At 50.0% G+C, this 21,940-nt stretch overlaps 3 protein-coding genes and 1 long non-coding RNA gene across 4 annotated transcripts; all 4 read left to right on the top strand.

Annotated features, from left to right (window-relative positions):
• The first annotated feature begins 234 nt into the window (after positions 1-234).
• On the top strand, positions 235-2,080 carry LOC116456086. Its single transcript, XR_004244536.1, has 2 exons — positions 235-1,034; positions 1,403-2,080. It is a non-coding gene; the product is annotated as an uncharacterized LOC116456086 (long non-coding RNA).
• Positions 2,081-3,515: 1,435 nt separating this feature from the next.
• On the top strand, positions 3,516-4,399 carry LOC116456075 (feather keratin Cos1-2-like). Its single transcript, XM_032134581.1, has 2 exons — positions 3,516-3,666; positions 3,775-4,399. Exon 2 carries the CDS (start codon positions 3,796-3,798, stop codon positions 4,090-4,092), a length of 297 nt encoding a protein of 98 aa, XP_031990472.1. The 5' UTR covers positions 3,516-3,666; positions 3,775-3,795; the 3' UTR covers positions 4,093-4,399.
• Positions 4,400-5,953: 1,554 nt separating this feature from the next.
• Positions 5,954-8,026, top strand: LOC116456044 (feather keratin Cos2-2-like). Its single transcript, XM_032134544.1, has 2 exons — positions 5,954-6,160; positions 6,529-8,026. Exons 1-2 carry the CDS (start codon positions 5,969-5,971, stop codon positions 6,877-6,879), a joined length of 543 nt encoding a protein of 180 aa, XP_031990435.1. The 5' UTR covers positions 5,954-5,968; the 3' UTR covers positions 6,880-8,026.
• A 2,542-nt stretch (positions 8,027-10,568) lies between these two features.
• LOC116456063 (feather keratin Cos1-2-like) lies at positions 10,569-11,614 on the top strand. The gene is made up of 2 exons (XM_032134561.1): positions 10,569-10,675; positions 10,983-11,614. Exon 2 carries the CDS (start codon positions 11,004-11,006, stop codon positions 11,310-11,312), a length of 309 nt encoding a protein of 102 aa, XP_031990452.1. The 5' UTR covers positions 10,569-10,675; positions 10,983-11,003; the 3' UTR covers positions 11,313-11,614.
• Positions 11,615-21,940: the final 10,326 nt, after the last annotated feature.

Below are 21,940 nucleotides of genomic sequence, written 5' to 3'. Positions count from 1 at the left end.
CGCGGGGCTGAGTGTGTGCGAGTGGCTGGCACTGCTGGGCAGGGAAGTCCCGACGAGGCTTGCAATGGCTGGGCTGAGACGTGAGCTCAGGCACAGCTGTGGACACACACACACACAGACACACAAACGGGCACTGACACATTGCCAGCCTGCCCAGGTGTGCACAGAGATGAACCCAGACGCACAGACCCCAGCAAACGTGCACAGGCGCACGGGCAGGGGACTGCACACAAGTGCTCTGCCCTGTGCACAACCATCCCCGTGTAGGCCAGAGGCTCTCAGGGGGTGTTCCCACGAGTGCACAAGCCCAGGGATGTGCAGGCACTCGCACACACTGGGGCACAGCCACGCTGCCACGCACATTATTGCGGGGCAGCACATGGGGCACAGGCCATGGCAAGGGATGTGACTCAGGAGCTGCTGGGCAGCTCCCAGCCAGAGCAGGGACACAGCACTCCAAGCAGGACAGAAGCTCAGGCAGCAGTGCTACAGGAGTCTCATGGATTGCGCAGGCCGAGGAGGAAGGCAAAGAGCTTCTACCCCATGGGAAAAGCACACAGGGGAACCCTTGGGCAACAATTCAAAGAGCAGAGGGCTGGGAGCAGATGAGGCCCTTCCAGTCAGCAGGAATTAGAAAAAATCTGGCAGGGACAAATCACCAGAGTGCCCCAGGCTGGCATCACCTGCCTCCTTGGCATCCCTTCTGCAATTAATTCATAATTTCATAATTTCTGCACACCAACACATCCTTGCCCTCAGGAAAACTGGAATCTCACATACCAGCTCTCAGAAGAAGTGTCCGTGAGGGAATGGGAATGATGTAGGCCAGGAAACGCAAAGTCATGGTAGAGGGAACCAGCAAGTCATGCCATACCATTCCCAGAGATCTTTCCATTCATTGGGATCACACAGGAAATTTATCACTCAGGCAGCACGGACTTGGAGCCCTGAGGCACTGTGGGGCCAGCATAAAAGGCAGCCTAACTGGTGGCTGTCTCATCCACTTCTGTCACCTCCTGCTCCTTGGGAACCAGGTGAGCTGGAAGCCCTTTTCTCCTCCACCCTCTCTAGGACAGGGTTGAGCTTTCCAGCCTTTGTTCCCACTCCTTGTTCTTCTGGGGTGTTCTCCGATGGTGCTCGTGTGGGCAGAGGGGAGAGCGTGTGTTGTGGCCAGAGGCTGAGGCTGGGCTGAGGTGCTTCTTTGCATCCAGGCTGGGCAGCAGCACGGCTGGGGCTGGCTGAGCTCTGAAGGAGCGTGCTGGGCTGAGGCCCAGGATCCCCAGTTTGGGCCCGCACAGGCTGGAGCTGCGCAAGCAGCAGGGGCCTTGTGTTGCTGGGGGTGCCTTGCGGGCTGTGTCTCAGGTGTGCGTGTGCTCTGCTTCCTCCCTGCCCTCTGTGCCAGGTGCAGCGCCAGGCTCGAGACATGTCCTGCCCTGAGAAGTGCCAGCAGTGCCGGCCCCTGCAACCCTTGCTGCCAGCCCTGCGGCCCCTGCCCGCTGGCCAACAGCTGCAATGAGTGCTGTGTCAGGCAGTGCCAGAGCTCCACCGTCGTCATTGAGCCGCCTGCTGTGCTGGTGACCCTGCCCGGGCCCATCCTCAGCTCCTTCCCACAGAACACCGTGGTGGGATCCTCCACCTCCGCTGCCGTTGGCAGCATCCTCAGCTCTGAAGGAGTGCCCATCAGCTCCGGGGGCTTTGACATCTCCTGCATCACCAGCGGCTATGGTGAAAGATGTTGTCGTCCCTGCTAAAGCTGCTGCCACCACCAACATCCTCAGGCAAGAACCTCCACGACCTCAGAACATGCTGCTGGACTGAAGACAGAACTTTAAGACTCTGGATTTAGAGCTTCTGCCTATTGTTTCCTCTCCTCTCCTCTCCTCTCCTCTCTTTTTTCTCTTCCTTTTCATTTCCTGTCAGCACCGCTCAATGCCAGCCCTAGTGGGACCTGCTGGCCTCCTCCCCTCTGCAGGCCGGCCAGATGGACACCCCCACTGCATCTTAGCGGCTGCTCCTGGTGCCCTCTGTGAGCCTCCTCCTTTTCTTCTTTTGACTCAATAAAGTTGGTTTTGCATTCAAACTTTGGCCTCTGATTTCTCCTTCTTCCTGTTGCAACTCTGCCTGTTTGCCCATTGGAAAAAGTGGAGGAAGCTGAGCGCTGGAATCCCGGCAGTGCAATTTTCTTTGTTCCCTTTCTCTTGGAGCTGACAAAGATGTGCCTCACTGTGAGGCTGCTGAGGCACTGTAGGAAATTGCCCAGAAAAGTTTTGGATGCCTCAGCCCTGGAAGTGTGCAAGGCCAGGTTGGACACCTCTTTGATCAACCCGCTTTAGTGGGTGGCGTCAGTGCCCGTCTGCTGAGGGCAGCGGGAGTGGAAATAAATGATCTTTAAGTTCCCTTCCAGCCCAGACCATTTCTAATGACATACGCTTTCACAGAGGCATCATCAGAGTGACAAATGTGCTCAGTGTTGGGCAGCGCTGAGTCCCCTTTGGACACCCTTGGAACTGACTCAGTCAGACGCGGCGGGAGACGCTGCACTCCTCCCACAGAGCCCATTCCTGCAGCCTTATTTACAAAGTTGGCCTTCCTGAGCACCCACTACACATGAGGAAGCCCTGCTTCCAGGGAAGTGGCCAGCCATCACTTGCTGAGGGAAGTTGGACATAAAATTATTTATTTTTCTGCTTTTCTCATACACGCATAACGCTTTGGGTTTGCTTTAGCAAACTGCCTTGTAACAAGCTCCAAGTTGTTTTCTCTTTTATTTTCTCTTCTCTGTCCACTGCACGCATGGGATTGATAGAGTGGCGTCGTGAGCACCATCCATGCAGCCAAGGCCAACCTTGGGACAGCTGGTCATCCAGCCCAGGGCAAGAGCAGGAAGGAGCTGCAGAAGCGGGCATGGGCTGTTGGCCAAAGGGAGACGTATTAGAGGGGAAGCAAGACCACAAAGCATATCTGAGCCACTTCCCGAATGCTCCAGAACACCAGGCTGCACATGAAAACTCATGTGCTCTCACGCAGAGATGAGGGAGAGAGGTGCATGTGTACAAGAAGAACAAGAGTGATGCCCTGAGAACTTTGCCACAACCAAACCCACAGGAATGACACAGGTTCACCTCACGTGCCCGCATGGAATGCCACCAGACCATGATGCGAGCATTCTGCCGACTCTGACGTGTTTATGTCCTGGAAATACTTAGGCCTCTCATCCCGGCCCTAACAGAAGTCTTCACACAGGAACGCACACGGCAGAAGCCAGGAAATGAAGAGGCCGCAGTGCAGGAAACCAGGACACAGCGCCTGCCATTAGCTGGGATGGTGCACATTTGCCATGAGCTGGTCACAAAATTATTACTTCCACCAAGGTGCTACTGGGCCTGAGGCAGTGCAGGACTGCTATAAAAGGCAGCCCAAGTCTCTGCTCTCGCATCCACTTCTCTCACCTCCTCCTCAGGGATCAGGTGAGTGGGAAGCCTCCAGTCCTTCTCCTCCTTCTCTCCTCCTGCTTCCAGACCAGCTCTTTCCTGGCTGGAGGTCTCAGCTGATCGAGGCTGTCAGAGCCCAGGGCTGGCAGCTGCTTCTGCTGGGAGAAGGCAGGGGGGAGAAGATCTTGTGCAGAGAGAGGCTGGGACTTGGCTGAGGTGGCTCCTGGGCTTTGAGGTGGGCACTGCAGTGTGGGCCAGGAGGTGCCTTGGCTGCAGGGTGCTTGGGGGCACTGCTGCTTCTCAAGCGTCCTTACATTCTGCTTCTCCCTGCCCTCTGTGCCAGGTGCACCTGTGACCCCGAGCCATGTCCTGCAACCCTTGCTGCCAGCCCTGCGGCCCCTGCCCGCTGGCCAACAGCTGCAATGAGTGCTGTGTCAGGCAGTGCCAGAGCTCCACCGTGGCCATCCAGCCCTCCCCAGTGGTGGTGACCCTGCCCGGGCCCATCCTCAGCTCCTTCCCACAGAACACCGTGGTGGGATCCTCCACCTCGGCTGCTGTTGGCAGCATCCTCAGCTCTGGCGGAGTGCCCATCAGCTCCGGGGGCTTTGACATCTCCTGCATCACCAGCGGCTATGGCGGCAGATGCTGTCCCCCCTGCTAAATCTGCTGGCAACATCCTTGAGCAAGAACCTCCACGACCTCAGAACTTGGGGCTGGACTGAAGATGGATCTTGGGAACAACGGATTTAACCCCTTGGATTACTGCTGTTTTCTTCCACTCTCTTCCCCTCCCTCCCTCCCTTTCCTGTCAGCACCACTCAATGCCAGCCTACTGGGACCTGTTGGCCTCCCTCCGTTCCTCTGCAGGCCAGGCAGACGGACACCCCCACTGCACCTCAGTGGTTGCTCCTGGTGTCCTCTCTGAGCCTGTTCTTGCTTAGACTCAATAAAGTTGTTTTGCATCCAAACCTGGGCCTCTGCTTTCTCCTTCCTTGTGTGGCAACTCCTCCAGTGAGCTCAGGGCAAAAGGTGGAAACAGCAGAGGGTGGACACTTCACGGTGGACTTTAATTTCTGCCTTTTCCATTGGAGCTGACAAACACATCCCTGGCTTCTCCAAAATGGTGACCAGCAGGAGAGGATGATGTTAAAAGGTCACCGGTGAGGGAATGGCAATCAGCAATGCCTGGGGATAGTCCACAACGTCCTCTCTTCAAACAGCTCCCTCACAATAAGCCTTCTGCCCACCTTCTGTCCAGACACGCAGGGCTGAGGGGTTTCACTGGCTCAACCAAGCATGAGAACAGAGCCAAAATCCTCCTCACATCGTGCTGGCAGCTGCCACTTTTTCCCCTTCTGGGTGTGCGAGAGGAGCAAATCTTCCACCTTCTTGCCTCCACCTCCCAGACATGGTCAAACTCTTTTCTCCACATGCCTCGTGCTCTTTGACAGCATCCTTCTCCCATAGCTCCTGGCTCAGGACAAAGGCCACGGTGGCCACAGGACTCCCCCATCCCCACAGAGCCACCAGAACCCGGTAACCTCCAAGTTTCTCCATGAGGCAGGAGCAAGGACCCCGGGAAAGAGCGGAGTGTCCCAAGGCTGCCTGGAGGCAGCATCAAAGGGATGGCCTGGCTTTGGGACTGTCCTCGGTGTGCCGTGAGGGCCGTGGCCCTCTCCAGGTCCCTGCCGATAACGCGGGGCTGAGTGTGTGCGAGTGGCTGGCACTGCTGGGCAGGGAAGTCCCGACGAGGCTTGCAATGGCTGGGCTGAGACGTGAGCTCAGGCACAGCTGTGGACACACACACACACAGACACACAAACGGGCACTGACACATTGCCAGCCTGCCCAGGTGTGCACAGAGATGAACCCAGACGCACAGACCCCAGCAAACGTGCACAGGCGCACGGGCAGGGGGCTGCACACAAGTGCTCTGCCCTGTGCACAACCATCCCCGTGTAGGCCAGAGGCTCTCAGGGGGTGTTCCCACGAGTGCACAAGCCCAGGGATGTGCAGGCACTCGCACACACTGGGGCACAGCCACGCTGCCACGCACATTATTGCGGGGCAGCACATGGGGCACAGGCCATGGCAAGGGATGTGACTCAGGAGCTGCTGGGCAGCTCCCAGCCAGAGCAGGGACACAGCACTCCAAGCAGGACAGAAGCTCAGGCAGCAGTGCTACAGGAGTCTCATGGATTGTGCAGGCCGAGGAGGAAGGCAAAGAGCTTCTACCCCATGGGAAAAGCACACAGGGGAACCCTTGGGCGACAATTCAAAGAGCAGAGGGCTGGGAGCAGATGAGGCCCTTCCAGTCAGCAGGAATTAGAAAAAATCTGGCAGGGACAAATCACCAGAGGGCCCCAGGCTGGCATCACCTGCCTCCTTGGCATCCCTTCTGCAATTAATTCATAATTTCATAATTTCTGCACACCAACACATCCTTGCCCTCAGGAAAACTGGAATCTCACATACCAGCTCTCAGAAGAAGTGTCCGTGAGGGAATGGGAATGATGTAGGCCAGGAAACGCAAAGTCATGGTAGAGGGAACCAGCAAGTCATGCCATACCATTCCCAGAGATCTTTCCATTCATTGGGATCACACAGGAAATTTATCACTCAGGCAGCACGGACTTGGAGCCCTGAGGCACTGTGGGGCCAGCATAAAAGGCAGCCTAACTGGTGGCTGTCTCATCCACTTCTGTCACCTCCTGCTCCTTGGGAACCAGGTGAGCTGGAAGCCCCTTTCTCCTCCACCCTCTCTAGGACAGGGTTGAGCTTTCCAGCCTTTGTTCCCACTCCTTGTTCTTCTGGGGTGTTCTCCGATGGTGCTCGTGTGGGCAGAGGGGAGAGCATGTGTTGTGGCCAGAGGCTGAGGCTGGGCTGAGGTGCTTCTTTGCATCCAGGCTGGGCAGCAGCACGGCTGGGGCTGGCTGAGCTCTGAAGGAGCGTGCTGGGCTGAGGCCCAGGATCCCCAGTTTGGGCCCGCACAGGCTGGAGCTGTGCAAGCAGCAGGGGCCTTGTGTTGCTGGGGGTGCCTTGCGGGCTGTGTCTCAGGTGTGCGTGTGCTCTGCTTCCTCCCTGCCCTCTGTGCCAGGTGCAGCGCCAGGCTCGAGACATGTCCTGCCCTGAGAAGTGCCAGCAGTGCCGGCCCTGCAACCCTTGCTGCCAGCCCTGCGGCCCCTGCCCGCTGGCCAACAGCTGCAATGAGTGCTGTGTCAGGCAGTGCCAGAGCTCCACCGTCGTCATTGAGCCGCCTGCTGTGCTGGTGACCCTGCCCGGGCCCATCCTCAGCTCCTTCCCACAGAACACCGTGGTGGGATCCTCCACCTCCGCTGCTGTTGGCAGCATCCTCAGCTCTGGCGGAGTGCCCATCAGCTCCGGGGGCTTTGACATCTCCTGCATCACCAGCGGCTATGGTGGCAGCAGGAGTTGCCCCCCTTGCTAGAGACACAGGTGACAGACTGGACAAGGAGCTGAGAAGATGTTTCCAGACTGAAATTAAGCAGATTGTGGCTGTGGTTTTCAGAATGGCTGAGTATGTGCCTCTCCTGCTTCAGAGGGTTTCAGCACTTTTGAAATGGCCTGCCTGGACAGTGTTAGAACATGGTCTATGCCTCTCATTCTCTTCCTTTCTCCTTTCTCCTTTCCCACCTTTTTCTTTTTTATTTCCTGCTTTCTTCAGTCTTGATGCTTTCCGAGACCAGCCTAGGAAAGGCCTCCCTCACTTCTGTCTCTGTTAGGCATTGACCTTTTGCTGCCCTTGTCAATTTTTTCACCATTTCCTCCTCTCAGATATTTCTTTTTCTCTTTACACTCTTTAAAATTTACTGCATTCCAGCTTTTGGCTCTTTGTGTGTCTTGAGGTGATTTTATGATGATTAGTCTATTCTCTGATCATCTGCTTTATGCCCAAAAAATGGTTGGTCTATGGTGGGTCTGTGGGGAGTAGGGGGCCTTTGGGCTCTTCGGTGGGATTTTTCTCAGCCTCACTCCCCAGGTGTCCGGGGTGCTGGGCGGTCTGGTGTTTTTCCTTGGCTGGCTTGGTTTTTTGTTAGCTTAGGCAAGAAGGTTTTTTTCCCTTCCTTGGCCTTAAAGAGGCTGCAGCAGCAATCCTTCAGCGGCTTTTTCCAGGTGAACTGCATGGTTTGGTTTTGGTCTGAGATCAGCGAGGATGACTGGCGGGACAGGAGTCGGCCATGACTGGCGGGAAAGGCGAGGGGTGACTCTGTTTCTGCCTCAGACCATGGAAAAAGTAGAGCTGGCAAGAGAAGGCACATCAAGCCCACCTGCTTCATCTGCTGTGAATAGGGGACCAACACCAGAGATTCGCCAGGTTCCCATCTGTTTGCCTGAGCTGCTGCATGAACCTTTTGGATTTTTTTTCCCTGAGACAGGAGTCAGCGCCATCCTTCTCCCCACCACGTGGCAGGCTGTTGAGGTTTTTTTCTTTCCCTGGCATTTTGGGTTTTTGTTCTGGTGTGTGTGGGGGGGAATAAGGTCTGACAGTTCAATATCTAGCATTTATTTACCTTTTCCCATGCCGAGTGGGCACTCTGTTTGTCAATAAATGGTTGGGGTTTTTTTTATTTTCATCCACTAGTATTCATTTCTTATTGGTGTTGGAACCTTTTTTTTAGAGTAAACACTCATTCCAGAGAGTTTTCCTCCTAAACTTGTCTCTAAACTGGGACAGTGTGGTCCTTTCCTGTCTGGATCCTCACTAAACATGTCCTGTGAGAAAGGGGATATCATGGGCAGTAGTGAACCCTTTTTTATTTCTTGGGCATTAGGACCTCCAAGAGGCCCGGGGAGTTTCAGCCACTCCCCAAACACACAAGGAAGTTCCTCTTGCTGTGGATTGACCTTTGCTGAAAAAAAGTTCTCAGACAGAAGATGGCCATGTAGGAGAAATCACCTTGGCTTGAACCCGGAGTCTCTGCCTCACCTTCCCCCCCATGTCCAGGAGAAGGGGGCATGGAAGGCCAAGGATACCTCAGGCAGGTCCCCTGCTCCTCTGGCACAGCCATGCCATGCCCTGTGCAGCCCCAGCCATTCATTGCACACATTTGCAGGGCTGAGGTGTCTTGCAGATGGCACATCCCGAACTCCCATCAAACAGAGCACCTCCAGGACAGGAAAGCCTGGAGCTCATGGGGAGCAGCCCTAATGCTTGAACCTCAGAAATTTAGGACTACAGGATGGTTGTGACAGTCTGAAAGATCTGTCTGGGAAACATGGAGAGCAGATGGGCTGGAAAATAGTGGTAATGAGGGATGGGTGGTTTGGGAAAAAAAAGCATGTGGAGAGGTGTTGAGACAACTGAGGGAGCCACTGTTTCTTCTTTGTCATCTGTTCTGATGTGAGATGTTTTCTAACAGAGTCAGAAGGAGCCAAAGAAAGGAGATCAGCAGCACAGCAGCTCCCTTTTACAGCTTTTCCCTGACGTTTGCTTTGAAGGTCTACTTGTTCAGTTGTGGCTATGGCAGGAGGTTGGTGTGCTGAGCTCTGCCTGTGCCTGTGAACCTTTCGTTAGTTCCCAAGTCCACAAGCACAAAGGCCAAATGACAGCATTGTCCACCATCCTCTGAGGGGAAAAAGAGTGGGAGAAAGAGATTTGCTCCTTCTGGCACACATAGAAAGCAGAAAAAAAACCATGTAAATTAAAAACTCTAAAGACACCTCTAATTACCATAATTGTTGCAAAACAACAGAGACCTTAACTAGCTTCCAGACCCACCCAGATGCTGTCTCACTCTCAATATTTTATGGGTCAGAGGAAAGTAACTTGAAAAAGGTTGTGAATTAAGATAAAGACAATGGGATTACTCACCAATACCATCAGAGGAAAAATCAGGCTTCACTTGGAGAACATTCATCCTATTTGGAGAAACAGAAAAAAAAAAAAAAGGCACTAAAATGCCTTCATTCCATCCCCACCTCTTTTTCACTCTTTTCCTCTTCTTCATTCCTGGATCTCCTATTTCCTCCACCCTTAAGCAGAACAGTGGGATGGAGAATGGGGGTTGCAGCTGGTACACAACAGTTTCTTTCTGTGCAATACTGCTGGACCTGAATAAGAAAATGCAGCAGGAATTTGTCAGTTTGTCCTAAGTCACGTTTTCCTGCTCCCGAATCACAATTGCTAGGCCCTGAGATTAAGTTTTTTGGAGGGATATGGAAAAGCTGGCATAGAAAATCAAAGAAGTTTGACTCAAAGTTGTTGACTCATCCAGAGAAACTCTTCTACATCTCACAGCAGAGCAATACATGAACATGGTGCCTTCAGTTCAATACATACTTGTAGGAACTCTCAACCTTTGCCTCAGCACCAAGCTGCTGAGCTGTAGAAGTGCATCTTGCATTGGCCCTGACATGAGGAGGCTGTGTCCCATCCCAGTCACCAGCAACATTACACCAGAGGGGATTGATTCAGGGATGACAGCCTGCAGAGGCCAGCAGGATTTATTGGCCTTTCTCCCTGAACATAAAGCAAGAAAGGGAGGGTACAGGAGGCAGAGGCTGTGTTTCAGTTCCCTGGACACTTCTCTACAAGGTTGAAGGCTGCACCATTCGGCTGGAGATTGGCTCCTTCTGCAAGTACAACTGGCAACACTTTGGGGCTCAAGGGCACACCAGGGGAGAGTCCCCTGGCCATGACCTGCAGATACTCTCAGGATGAGGGTTCCCAAGCTCAGACAGACACACATGTGCTTATGCATAATTGCATGGAGCCAAACAAAAATCTGTGCCCTCATATAAGGCCAAGAAATGTCACCAGCTGGGAACTCTGCTGTGGAGATACAGCATGTCCCAACACATGGGAGTCCCTGGGCATGTGGAAGTGAAGCACAGGAGTGATGCCCATTTCCTGACACTTTTGCCAAAAAAAAGCCCAAAGGAATTACACAGATTCACCTCACGTGCCCGCATGGAATGCCACCGGCCCTTGATCAGAGCCTTTTGCCTCTGCTGACGTTTTTCTGCCCTGGAAATTATTGAGCCTCTCATCACAGCAAGGAAAACATGCAGAATTAGCCAGGAAATGAAAAGGCTGCAGTGCAGGAAACCAGGACACAGCCCCTGCCATTAGCTGGGATGGTGCACATTTGCCATGAGCTGGTCACAAAATTATTACTTCCACCAAGGTGCTACTGGGCCTGAGGCAGTGCAGGACTGCTATAAAAGGCAGCCCAAGTCTCTGCTCTCGCATCCACTTCTCTCACCTCCTCCTCAGGAATCAGGTGAGTGGGAAGCCTCCAGTCCTTCTCCTCCTTCTCTCCTCCTGCTTCCAGACCAGCTCTTTCCTGGCTGGAGGTCTCAGCTGATCGAGGCTGTCAGAGCCCAGGGCTGGCAGCTGCTTCTGCTGGGAGAAGGCAGGGGGGAGAAGATCTTGTGCAGAGAGAGGCTGGGGCTTGGCTGAGGTGGCTCCTGGGCTTTGAGGTGGGCACTGCAGTGTGGGCCAGGAGGTGCCTTGGCTGCAGGGTGCTTGGGGGCACTGCTGCTTCTCAAGCGTCCTTACATTCTGCTTCTCCCTGCCCTCTGTGCCAGGTGCACCTGTGACCCCGAGCCATGTCCTGCTGCCAGCCCTGCAACCCTTGCTGCCAGCCCTGCGGCCCCTGCCCGCTGGCCAACAGCTGCAATGAGTGCTGTGTCAGGCAGTGCCAGAGCTCCACCGTGGCCATCCAGCCCTCCCCAGTGGTGGTGACCCTGCCCGGGCCCATCCTCAGCTCCTTCCCACAGAACACCGTGGTGGGATCCTCCACCTCCGCTGCTGTTGGCAGCATCCTCAGCTCTGGCGGAGTGCCCATCAACTCTGGCGGCTTTGACATCTCCTGCATCACCAGCGGCTATGGCGGCAGATGCTGTCCCCCCTGCTAAATCTGCTGGCAACCTCCTTGAGCAAGAACCTCCATGAGCTCAGAGCATGGTTTTGGGCAGGAGATAGAGCTTCAGGACATTGTATTTAGAGCTTTGGACCATCTCTTCCTTCTTCTACTCTTCTGTCCTTTTCTGTCCCTCTCTCTCCAGGGCAGTCTCATGTGGACCTCTCACCCTTCCTCCCTCTGCAGGGCAGTCCAAAGAACACCACATGGGAGCTCCATCTTAGTGGCTGCTCCTGGTGCTCTCTGTGCGCCATCTCCTTTTCTTCTTTAGACTTATTAAAGTTGCACTGCATTCAAGCCTTGGCCTCTGAGTCGTCTATTTTTCTCTGGCAACTCTTCCAGTCTGCTCAAGAAAAAAGGTAGAGAAAGCAATGGGTGGGGCTTGCTGCAGTGGATTTTACTTTGTGCCCTTTTCCCTTGGAGCTGATGAAGAACATCCCTGGCTACTCAGCAGCCAAAGGCCATCATGGAAACTATGGCTCCAAAGTGTTTCAGGAGTGGGGATGGGAAACAACAACGCCTGGGGGCACCCCACAGCCTCATCTCTTCCAATCCTTCCTTCATTACCTGGCCTAGGGTCTGTGGCCAGCACACCTGGGAAAAAGTGGATGAGATCCAAACATCACACAGTCTCTCAGTGCCTGGCAGGGCCCAGCTGCTGCCCAGACATGCAGGGCTGAGGTGAGTCATAAGTTAGGATTGGTAACAACTCAGTCTGTGCACTGGAGTTCCCATCGCCATGAACCTGACACCCCCAAAAGGATCTAATGTTTTGTTCCAGGTGTCCATCTTCCCTGTGCAAATGACTTGTGGCTTCACTACTAATGCCAACATTTAGGAATGTTTTCAGCTGTACTTGAAAATTTCTGTTTGGTCCTTGGCCTTCAGCCCCAGGCAGTGCTCCAAATCCCGTCATTCCCTGGGTATCCACATTCTCCTGGGTGCAGAAAATGAACTCCCAAAGACATTGCTGGGCTCCAAATACCAGCTCAGGTTCACAGCATTCTGTGATTCATGTGGCCTTCCACATATGCTCCTCCTTCCTAGACCGCTGGGCAGAGACAGCAGCTGGCTTTGTCCTTCTAACTGGGTGCTGGCACATCTTGCTGTGTCCAGAAATGAAGGCTTCACCTGCTCCTAGTGAGACCTGTTGCCCAAGCACTGGTCTCAGTTGCCAGAATCAAATCATCTCCAGTTCCTCTTCACCGTGGGCGTGTCCCCTGTGGGCAGCCCCTCTACCTGGCTCCATTTGGGAACCACAATATAAAAAAGATGGTAAGCTACTAGAGAGTGACCAAGGGAAGCCATGAGGATGGGGAAGGGTCTGGAGGATCCGTATGAGGAGTGGCTGGGGTCGCTTGGCCCATTCAGCCTGGGGAAGATGAGACTGAGGTCAGACCTCATTGTGGTCTTTGACATCCTTCTGAGGGGCACCAGAAGGGCAAGAACCAAACTCTTCACTCTCATGACCAGTGACAGGACTTGAGGAAATGGCTGGAGCTGAGATGTGGGAGATTTAGGTTGGATATCAGGAAAATGTTCTTCACCCAGAGGGTTTTTGGTGGTTGAGCACTGGAACAGGCTCCCCAGGGAAGTGCTCTCTGCACCAAACCTGATGGAGCTCAGGAAGTGTTTGGATAACACTCTCAGGTACTTGGTGGGACTCTTGGGGTGTCCTGTGCAGGGCCAGGAGTTGGACTTGATGCTCCTGATGGGTCCCTTCCAACTCAGTATCTTCTATGATTCTAGGATTCTATGATTGTGCTGAGAAAGTCTCAGTCCTCTTGGTAGATCCCATTTAATTACTAAAATACTGTGATGAGGTCCTGCCCAAGCCTCTGGTTCTCCAGGGAGAAAAGACTGCATTCCTTCAATCTTTCTCTTGGGGGTTAGGTTTTTGTTTTGGGCTTTTTTTCTCTCAGGGAATTTTCTTCCTATTTGGTGCCAGGGAGATGATAAATGGACTATGATCAAGATACTAAAGACATGGCTAAGTGCTTCGGTATACCGTCAGAATTGTTCTGGGGGTTGGAGGGGGGAAAGGGTGGGGTGATGGGAAAGTGAAGCAGTGTGGGTTTTTTCAGTTTGTTAGCTGGAGGTAGTTCAGTCTTTGCTGGGTTGGGAGAAGAGATGGTCATGTGGTGGTTCTTTGCCTTGGACCTCTCCTGCACAGCGATTTTTTTCCAACACTGCCGTGGAGCTGTGCCTGTCGCCAGCTTGTGAGCCCATTTGCTTGCAAGAGAGAAACACCAAGAGACCAACATGGTCCACCTGGGTGCCTGGGGGGGTCATTCCCCCCTCCTCCCCTGAAGCTGCCACGTGGAGGGCTGCCTGGAGCCAGAGCAACAGCCCCGCTGGACCTTTTCTGTGTAGGGTAGTGCGACATTGGGATAAAGCCCTGCCTCCCTTCCCAGTGTGTACCAGCTGCTGTTAGCAGTGCTGAAGACCAATCACGTCTCAGGTGGGTGCTGGGGGGAGTTGACCCTTCTTCCCTCTTCCTCATCTGAGCTGCCATCACTACCACAGAGGTCCCTATCTTGCACCGGAGTGTCCCCTGAAACTGTGAGGGAGTCACTGCAGCCTCTCTGCCTCGACACGAGCCAACAGCACCTGCTGCTGGTTGTGGTTGTAACTACACCAAAGGGGAAAGTGCTTGACAGGTGGGAAAAGGCTGTTACTGGGTTTTTCCTTTTTGTTCATGTTGTTGCTGTTGTTGTTGTTGCTTGTCTGTCTTGTTACATGTGTGTATATATATGTTCTAGTAAAGAACTGTTATTTCTTTTCCCATATCTTTGCCTGAAAGCCCTGTTAATTTCAAAGTTATAATAATTTGGAGGGAGGGTGTCATTTTTCCATTTCAGGAAGGTTCCTGCCTTCCTTGGCAAACACCTGTATTTAAACCAGGACACTTTCCTCAGCACACGTTCTTCAGCCTTTTGGTCATCTTTGACACAAACAACAGGGTGGGAGCAGCTGCTGGATCAGGATCAGCGAAGGCCACACCAGGGGCCTTGGATTAAGCAATGCCTTTGCTGCTGCAGAAGGGCCAGTCAGCAGGAGAACTACCTGGGTGAAGATGACCCCAAAACCAATGTCCACATGACCAGGGCTTGCAGGAAGCAGATTTTCTTTTTCATGACAATGGCGTAACAGAGCAATTTGCGGATAGTGGGTGTCTTGGTTTGAAAGATAGGTGTCTGACAAGGAGAGCAGGAGCCTCTTTTGGAATGGAAAATATGATCCCCTTCCCTCAGAATTATTATAACTCTGAAATTAAGGGGCTTTCAGGAAAAGATATGGGAAAAGGAATAACCGTTTTTATTAGTGTGTGTATGTATAACAAGGCAAACCAACAACAACAATGGTAACAACAACAAAGAAGAGCAGAAAACCCAATAAGCAGTCTCTTCCCGCTCTTTAAGCACTTTCCCCTCGGTGCAGTTCCGTTCACGGCCGGCAGGGGCGCTGGTGGCTCCCAGCCGGACAGGGCGGGTGCGGTGATTCCCCCCTGCCTGCAGGGGACGCTGTGGCACGAACTCGGCCATCCTTTTCAGGTGGACAATGGCAAGCACAGCCGGCGGAAGGGATGGGAAAGGGGCTCCTTCACAAACCCTCAGGGACAGCCAGGCCCGGTGCCCCCCCTGGATAGCAGAAGGAGCTGTAGCAGGAATCTCGGAGTAGCAAGCTGGAACGGCAGGGCGGGCTCACCCAGGGGAGCGATCAAGAGGTAGCAGACACTCTGCAGCTGTAGCTGGAACTGCAGGGTGTCCCAACAGGCAGGGAGTGCAGACTACAGTGTAGCAAAAACCCGGAGCAGTGGCAGAGAAACGGCGGGGGCTGGGCAGAGGCAGCCCAGCTCCTGAATATGGCAGAGAGAGACCGCCTGGGAGGGAAAAGGGGCTCGGGGATCTCAGGGTTTCCCCTGAGGCACCTGAGCAGATGCTAAAGGGTCCCCTGTCTGGTAAGGCAGGGTGTTAATAAGGCCCCAGTGCAACGGCTGCTCTTACAAGCAGAGCTCCACTCATGGTGGGAGAAGGCAGCAGAAGACAGAACCCCACAGTGGTTGTTAAAAGCTGCAAATGTTTATTAAACTATAGCTGCAAATGTTTATTAAATTATAAAGGTAGATGAGTTCTCCTCCGCGACTGCAAAGAGGATGTGCTTGCAGAGTTACGCCATATATCCGGTATCATATGAATTGCCAACGGTGTATCTTTGTGGTTTGTGAAACATGTATCGCCAAATATGTATCGCTTCTGCCTGCTTCCGTTTACAAGTTATGTAAGTAGAGAGATAGTATACCAAATATGGAAGAAAAAGATAAGGGTCATGAACAGGACAAGAGAGGAAGACTTCTTACTTCAGCCTCAACGACCACCGAGAGGCAGAAAAAGACCCCTTAGCAACAAGAGGCACATGCGCAAAGGGAGCCACAAGCTACAATCAAGAGAGCAATACAGGAACAAGAAAGCGGAAGTACGAGAGTATAAAAGGACAATAGTTTAGAGTATTACCGTGGCAGTCGGTGGAGCAGACACCCCCCCCGTCACCCAGCGCTGCTTTTGCTCACATTCTACTTGCTTAATTTTTAATAAATTTCATTTATTAAATTGAGAGTGTATCATCCATTTTACTGATCACTCTTTACAATTTGGTGCCGTGACTCGGATGGGAAGGTAGCAATCCACCATCCCTCAGGGAGGCGCCCCGAGGTATTCCTCGGCCCAGGGGTTGGTAGTACGCTTACCCCCACTCCGACGAACCTAAATCCTAGAATGATGAGCAATTGAGAACCGGTTAAATCCCATAAAAATTTAGTGCACTAAAGTCCGGACGAAGACGCAGGACTGCGTGAGTATAAAGGCGTACCATTCGGGCGGGATTGGGTTTCCTGAGATATAACGACTGAGAGGTTCGAAATACTGAACCAAGCGAGTGCGGACCCTTTAGTACTACGTTTCCCGACTCCCGCGAGGGACCGGGCTAGGAATAAGGGGAGCGAGTGTGTGTGTGTGTGCAGATTTCTCAGAAGATGGGGGCGAAGGGCAGCAAGCCTTCGGTCCCCATGGGGAGGGCTCCAGTAGAGAAGGCCCCAAGGATACCCCAAAACACCCCCCTAGCATTTATGTTGAATAATTGGAGATACTTTCCCAGTTCACTCGGAAAACGTCAAGCTAGAATGATAGAATTTTGTACTAAAATATGGGGGGGGAAGAAAATACAAAAGAATGTGATTTGGCCAGTTTTTGGGTCAGACGAGGATTGGGTGAGACAGCAGTTAAATCTGTGGGTAAACGATAAGAGCCCACCTAACCCAGAAGAGAGTGCATATGCTGCAATGTGGTTAGAAAAACCCCAGGTAGCTTTATTTCCTTTAAACGAAAGAAAGAAAGAAAGGAAAGAAGGGGAGCAGGAAGATGAACTGTTACTGAATCCACCCCCATATGTGCCCCCGGCACTAGTACCAGAGGCACCACCACCGCCAATTCCCCTTAATGCGCCACTAAACGAAGAACAAGGGTCCCCCATCCCAGTCAGGAGGAGAACTAGGAGTCAACGAGAACAAGCTCAGATGTACCCCCTGAGAGAGGTGCCCATGGGAGGAGCCCAGCCAGGGATCGGATATGTTTCTGTCCCTTTAAATTCAGGGGACCTGCGAGAATTCAAGAGAACTGAAATGGGGAGTTTATTAGATGACCCATTAGGAGTAGCTGAGAGGGTAGATCAATTTTTAGGACCCAGTCTTTATACCTGGGGGGAAATGAATTCAATATTAAGCCAGTTGTTTACATCAGAAGAAAAAGAAATGATTAGGCGGGCTGGCATGAGAATATGGGATGCTCGCCATGCCCAAGGACCACAGGCAGACACTAAATGGCCATTACAAAATCCCAACTGGGATAACCAGAATGCCGAACATAGGGTCCACATGGGGGATTTAAGAACTATAGTGATTCAGGGAATCAGAGAAGCTGTACCTCGCGGCCAAAATATCAGTAAAGCTTTTAATGAGAGACAGCGAAAAGATGAAAGCCCCACTGAGTGGTTAGAAAGATTGAGAAAAGCCTTACAGTTATACTCCGGAGCGGATCCAGCAAGCCCTTTAGGGCAAGCTGTTTTAAAAACTCACTTTGTAGCGAAATCCTGGGACGATATTAGGAGAAAACTTGAAAAGCTGGAAGATTGGCAAGATAGAGGGTTAGAGGAGTTATTGAGGGAAGCCCAGAAAGTGTATGTGCGGAGAGAGGAAGAGAGCAGTAAGCGACAGATAAGAATGATGGTAGCAGCGGTTAGGGAAGACAGAAAAGGACGACCAGGAGGATTTCAGAGGAAGTCGAATGTAGTGGAAAGAAAAGAACAAGGAAACTGTTTCTATTGTGGAAAGAGAGGGCATATAAAAAAGAACTGCAGAGAACGAATCAGAGATGAAGAAATATTAAAGGCTGAATAGGATAGTCAGGGGCTCTATATATTAGGGGACCGGAGTCATCAGGAGCCCTTGATAAAATTAAGAATAGGTCCCCAACGCCAGGAGTTCACCTTTTTAGTAGACACAGGGGCAGAACGATCCACAATTAGGCAATTACCGGAGGGATGCACCCTTTCACATGAAAAAGTTCAAGTTATAGGGGCAAAAGGAGAACCATTTAAAGTAAACAGAATTAAAAATGTCATGTTCGAATCTGAAAATAAATATGGGATAGGTGAACTCCTGCTAGTCCCAGAAGCGGACTACAATTTATTAGGACGGGACATGATTATTGAGTTACAATTAGAAATCAAAGTTGAAAACGAAAAATTAGCTATCAGAGCATACCCCCTTATAGAAACAGACAGAAAAGATATTAATCCTAACATATGGTATTCCCCAGACACAATAGGCAAGCTAAATATCCCACCAATTAAGATACGAATAACGGATCCTCAGATACCGGTAAGAATAAAACAATATCCGATCTCCTTGGAGGGACGGGAAGGACTAAAGCCAGAAATTGATAGATTATTAAAACAGGGAATCCTAGAACCTTGTATGTCCTCCTTTAATACTCCCATTTTGCCTGTAAAGAAAACTAATGGAAAATATCGATTAGTTCATGATTTAAGAGAAATAAATAAACGGACAGTCACTCGATTTCCCGTGGTAGCTAACCCATATACATTATTAAGCCAGTTAGGACCACACAAGAAGTGGTATAGTGTAATAGATTTGAAAGATGCATTCTGGGCATGCCCACTAGCAGAAGACTGTAGAGATTATTTCGCCTTTGAGTGGGAAGACCCAGAAACGGGGCGTAAACAACAGCTAAGGTGGACAGTACTACCCCAAGGATTTACCGAATCACCAAACCTATTCGGGCAAGCCTTAGAAGAACTATTAACTGAGTACCAAGTACAATCAGGGAATGTGCTTTTGCAATACGTAGACGATCTACTAATAGCAGGGGATGAGAAGGAAGAAGTTAGAATAGAAAGTATTAAACTACTAAATTTCTTAGCATTAAAAGGATTGCGGGTTTCTGAAGAGAAATTGCAGTTTGTAGAAGAAAAAGTCAAGTACTTAGGACATTATTTATTTGAAGGGCAGAAAATAATTGATCCAGAACGCATTAAAGGAATACTAGAATTACCAATACCAAAAACCAAAAGACAAATTAGACAAGCGCTAGGTTTATTTGGATACTGTAGACAATGGATAGAAAATTATAGCTCCAAGGTTAAATTCTTATACGAACAACTAGCAAAAGACAATCTGCCCAAATGGACCTTTCAGGATCAAGAAAATTTTGTTAAATTAAAAACAGAATTAAGCCAAGCACCTGTCCTAAGTCTCCCAGATGTAAAGAGACCCTTTCATTTATTTGTAAACACAAATGAAGGAACAGCGTTTGGAATATTAACTCAAGAATGGGCAGGACAGAAGAAACCAGTAGCTTATTTGTCTAAACTACTAGACCCTGTAAGTAGGGGATGGCCAGTATGTATCCAGATCATTGTGGCGACTGCCTTGTTAGTAGAAGAAACAAACAAAATTACTTTTAATGGAGACATAATTCTCTATGCCCCCCATAATATTAGAGGGGTATTGCAGCAAAAGGCAGAGAAGTGGCTCACAGATAGTCGATTGTTAAAATACGAAGGAATACTAATTGAATCACCTAAACTATCACTTAGGACAACCGGAGCCATGAATCCAGCAGAATTTTTATATTCGGGAGAAAATAATGAAATAATACATGATTGCTTTCAGACTATAGAATACCAAAGCCGAATAAGACCTGATTTAGAAGAAGAAGAACTTGAAGAAGGGGAAGTCTTGTTTATAGATGGATCCTCGAGAGTAGTAGAAGGGAAGTGTATTTCAGGATATGCTATTGTGAAATTTGATAAAGGAGAATTTAGAATAGTAGAATCTGGACCTTTAAGTGCAACTTGGTCAGCCCAAGCATGTGAATTATATGCTCTTTGGAAAGCTTTAGAATTACTGAAAGGGAAAACAGGTTCAATATACACAGATTCCAAGTACGCCTATGGAATAGTGCACACCTTCGGGAAGATCTGGGAAGAACGAGGGTTTATAAACTCCCAAGGGAAGAAATTAATTCACCTAGAACTAATACGGAGAGTTTTAAAATCGCTAAGGGGCCCTTCTAGAATAGCAGCAGTGCATATTAGAGGCCATCAGAGGGGCACTAGTTATCAAATTAGGGGAAACAATGTAGCAGATGAAGAAGCTAAGCGGGTCGCAGGGAATCTTAGTGTTCTTCTTACAATGAAAGAGATACTACAAAAAGACCAGAACCTCAGTTTTGACCAAAAAGAGAAAGAGAAATTACAAACTATGGGAGTTAAAGAACAAAATAACAAATATATTTTACCAGATGGTCGTGAAATATTACCCAAAGGAATAGCTATAGACATCATTACAAAGATTCACCAGAAAACACATTGGGGTACCCAAGCCTTAGTAGATCATTTTGAGCAGCTATATGCCTGTGTAGGGGTCTATAACATTGCAAAATCAGTAACTTGGTCCTGTGAGATTTGTCAGAGAGTGAATCGGAGTAGGAGTAAGCAGAAACAATCAGGAGGACGACCCCCAGCATATCGACCCTTCTCACATATACAGGTCGATTTTACGGAACTACCAAAAGTAGGAAGGTATAAATACCTCCTCGTAATAATAGACCATCTGACCCATTATGTTGAAGCTTTTCCTACCGGTAAGGCAACTGCCAATCAGGTAGCAAAAGTGTTGCTGGAGCAAATAATACCCCGATACGGGATAACTGAAGTAATTGACTCAGATCACGGGCCCCATTTCACATCTAAGATTATTAAAGAAATAGTAGATAATATAGGAATTAGATGGGATTACCATACACCATGGCATCCCCAGAGCTCAGGTAAAGTTGAAAGAATAAATGGGGAAATCAAAATCATCTTAACAAAATTGATGATAGAAACTAAATTATCTTGGATTAAATGCTTACCAATGGCTTTATTAATTTTAAGAACTCGACCAAGAGCTGATTTAGGAATTTCATCCTATGAAATGGTGTATGGTATGCCCTATCGTATTGAAAAACCGCAGACTAACCTTTTAATTCGAGACTATGCTATAAATGAATATGTTTCACAACTGGCGAAACACCGAGAAGATTTATGGAAACGAGGACTGGTAGTACAAAGACCCCCACTGGACTTAAAAATTCACAAAATTGAACCCGGAGACTGGGTGCTAATCCGGGTATGGAGGGAAGAGACTCTAAAACCTAAATGGGAGGGTCCTTATCTTGTTTTGCTGACCACAGAAACTGCCGTCAGAACAGCTGAACGTGGCTGGACGCATGCAAGCAGAATCAAGGGACCAGTACCACCGCCTCAGTGGAAAGTCACCAGCCCTCCGGGAGAAAACAAACTCGTATTAAGAAGAGCGATAAGTACAAAAACCAAATGATAGAGACTGTAATTGAACCAATTCTTAAGTTGCCATTTGCTGTGCAGTGTATAATAGGATTTGTAATTGCTTTAGCATTATCAATAGTTATATACTTTTTATGGAAAATTGTTAAATGCGGAAAAGGAATCTGTGTAGATGAATAATAGGGAACAAACCGAAGTATGGAACCTACCACTAGATATTGAAAGGTTAAATCAAAAGACACGTTTAATATTTACGCCTATAATTGAGAGACTGCCAAGAGAAATAAAATCCCAAATTCCTCCACCCCCATACACCTTTCTTAGAGTTCAAACATTAATCAATAAATTAGGTAACTTACGCGATCAAGGGCCAGCATACAAGCCTTGTCCACTTTGTACCCGAAATCAGTGCAAAGCCTATATAACATTTTATTGCGGAGGTTGCTCGCAAGTGGTGAAGGCCCGTAGGACGTTCCTTTATGATTGGTGGTGTTTTTATTGTGCACAGAGATTCAGGCGGCAAATAATATATCAGGAAGAAGGGAGACAAATAGTAGAGCATAAACTTTTTGAATCAGCTGAACAATTACAATTAGCAATCCTGCATTGGGATTTAAAGGTGTGGGTAGCAGCTGTCACCGCCCAATTAGAATCGCATGTCATAAAAAACCACTGCAGAGGATACAGAAAAGGGAAGAG

This window comes from Corvus moneduloides, chromosome 26 (genome assembly GCF_009650955.1).
Source record: "Corvus moneduloides isolate bCorMon1 chromosome 26, bCorMon1.pri, whole genome shotgun sequence".
Taxonomy (NCBI): domain Eukaryota; kingdom Metazoa; phylum Chordata; class Aves; order Passeriformes; family Corvidae; genus Corvus; species Corvus moneduloides.
This window is presented reverse-complemented; position numbering and strand designations above follow the sequence as displayed.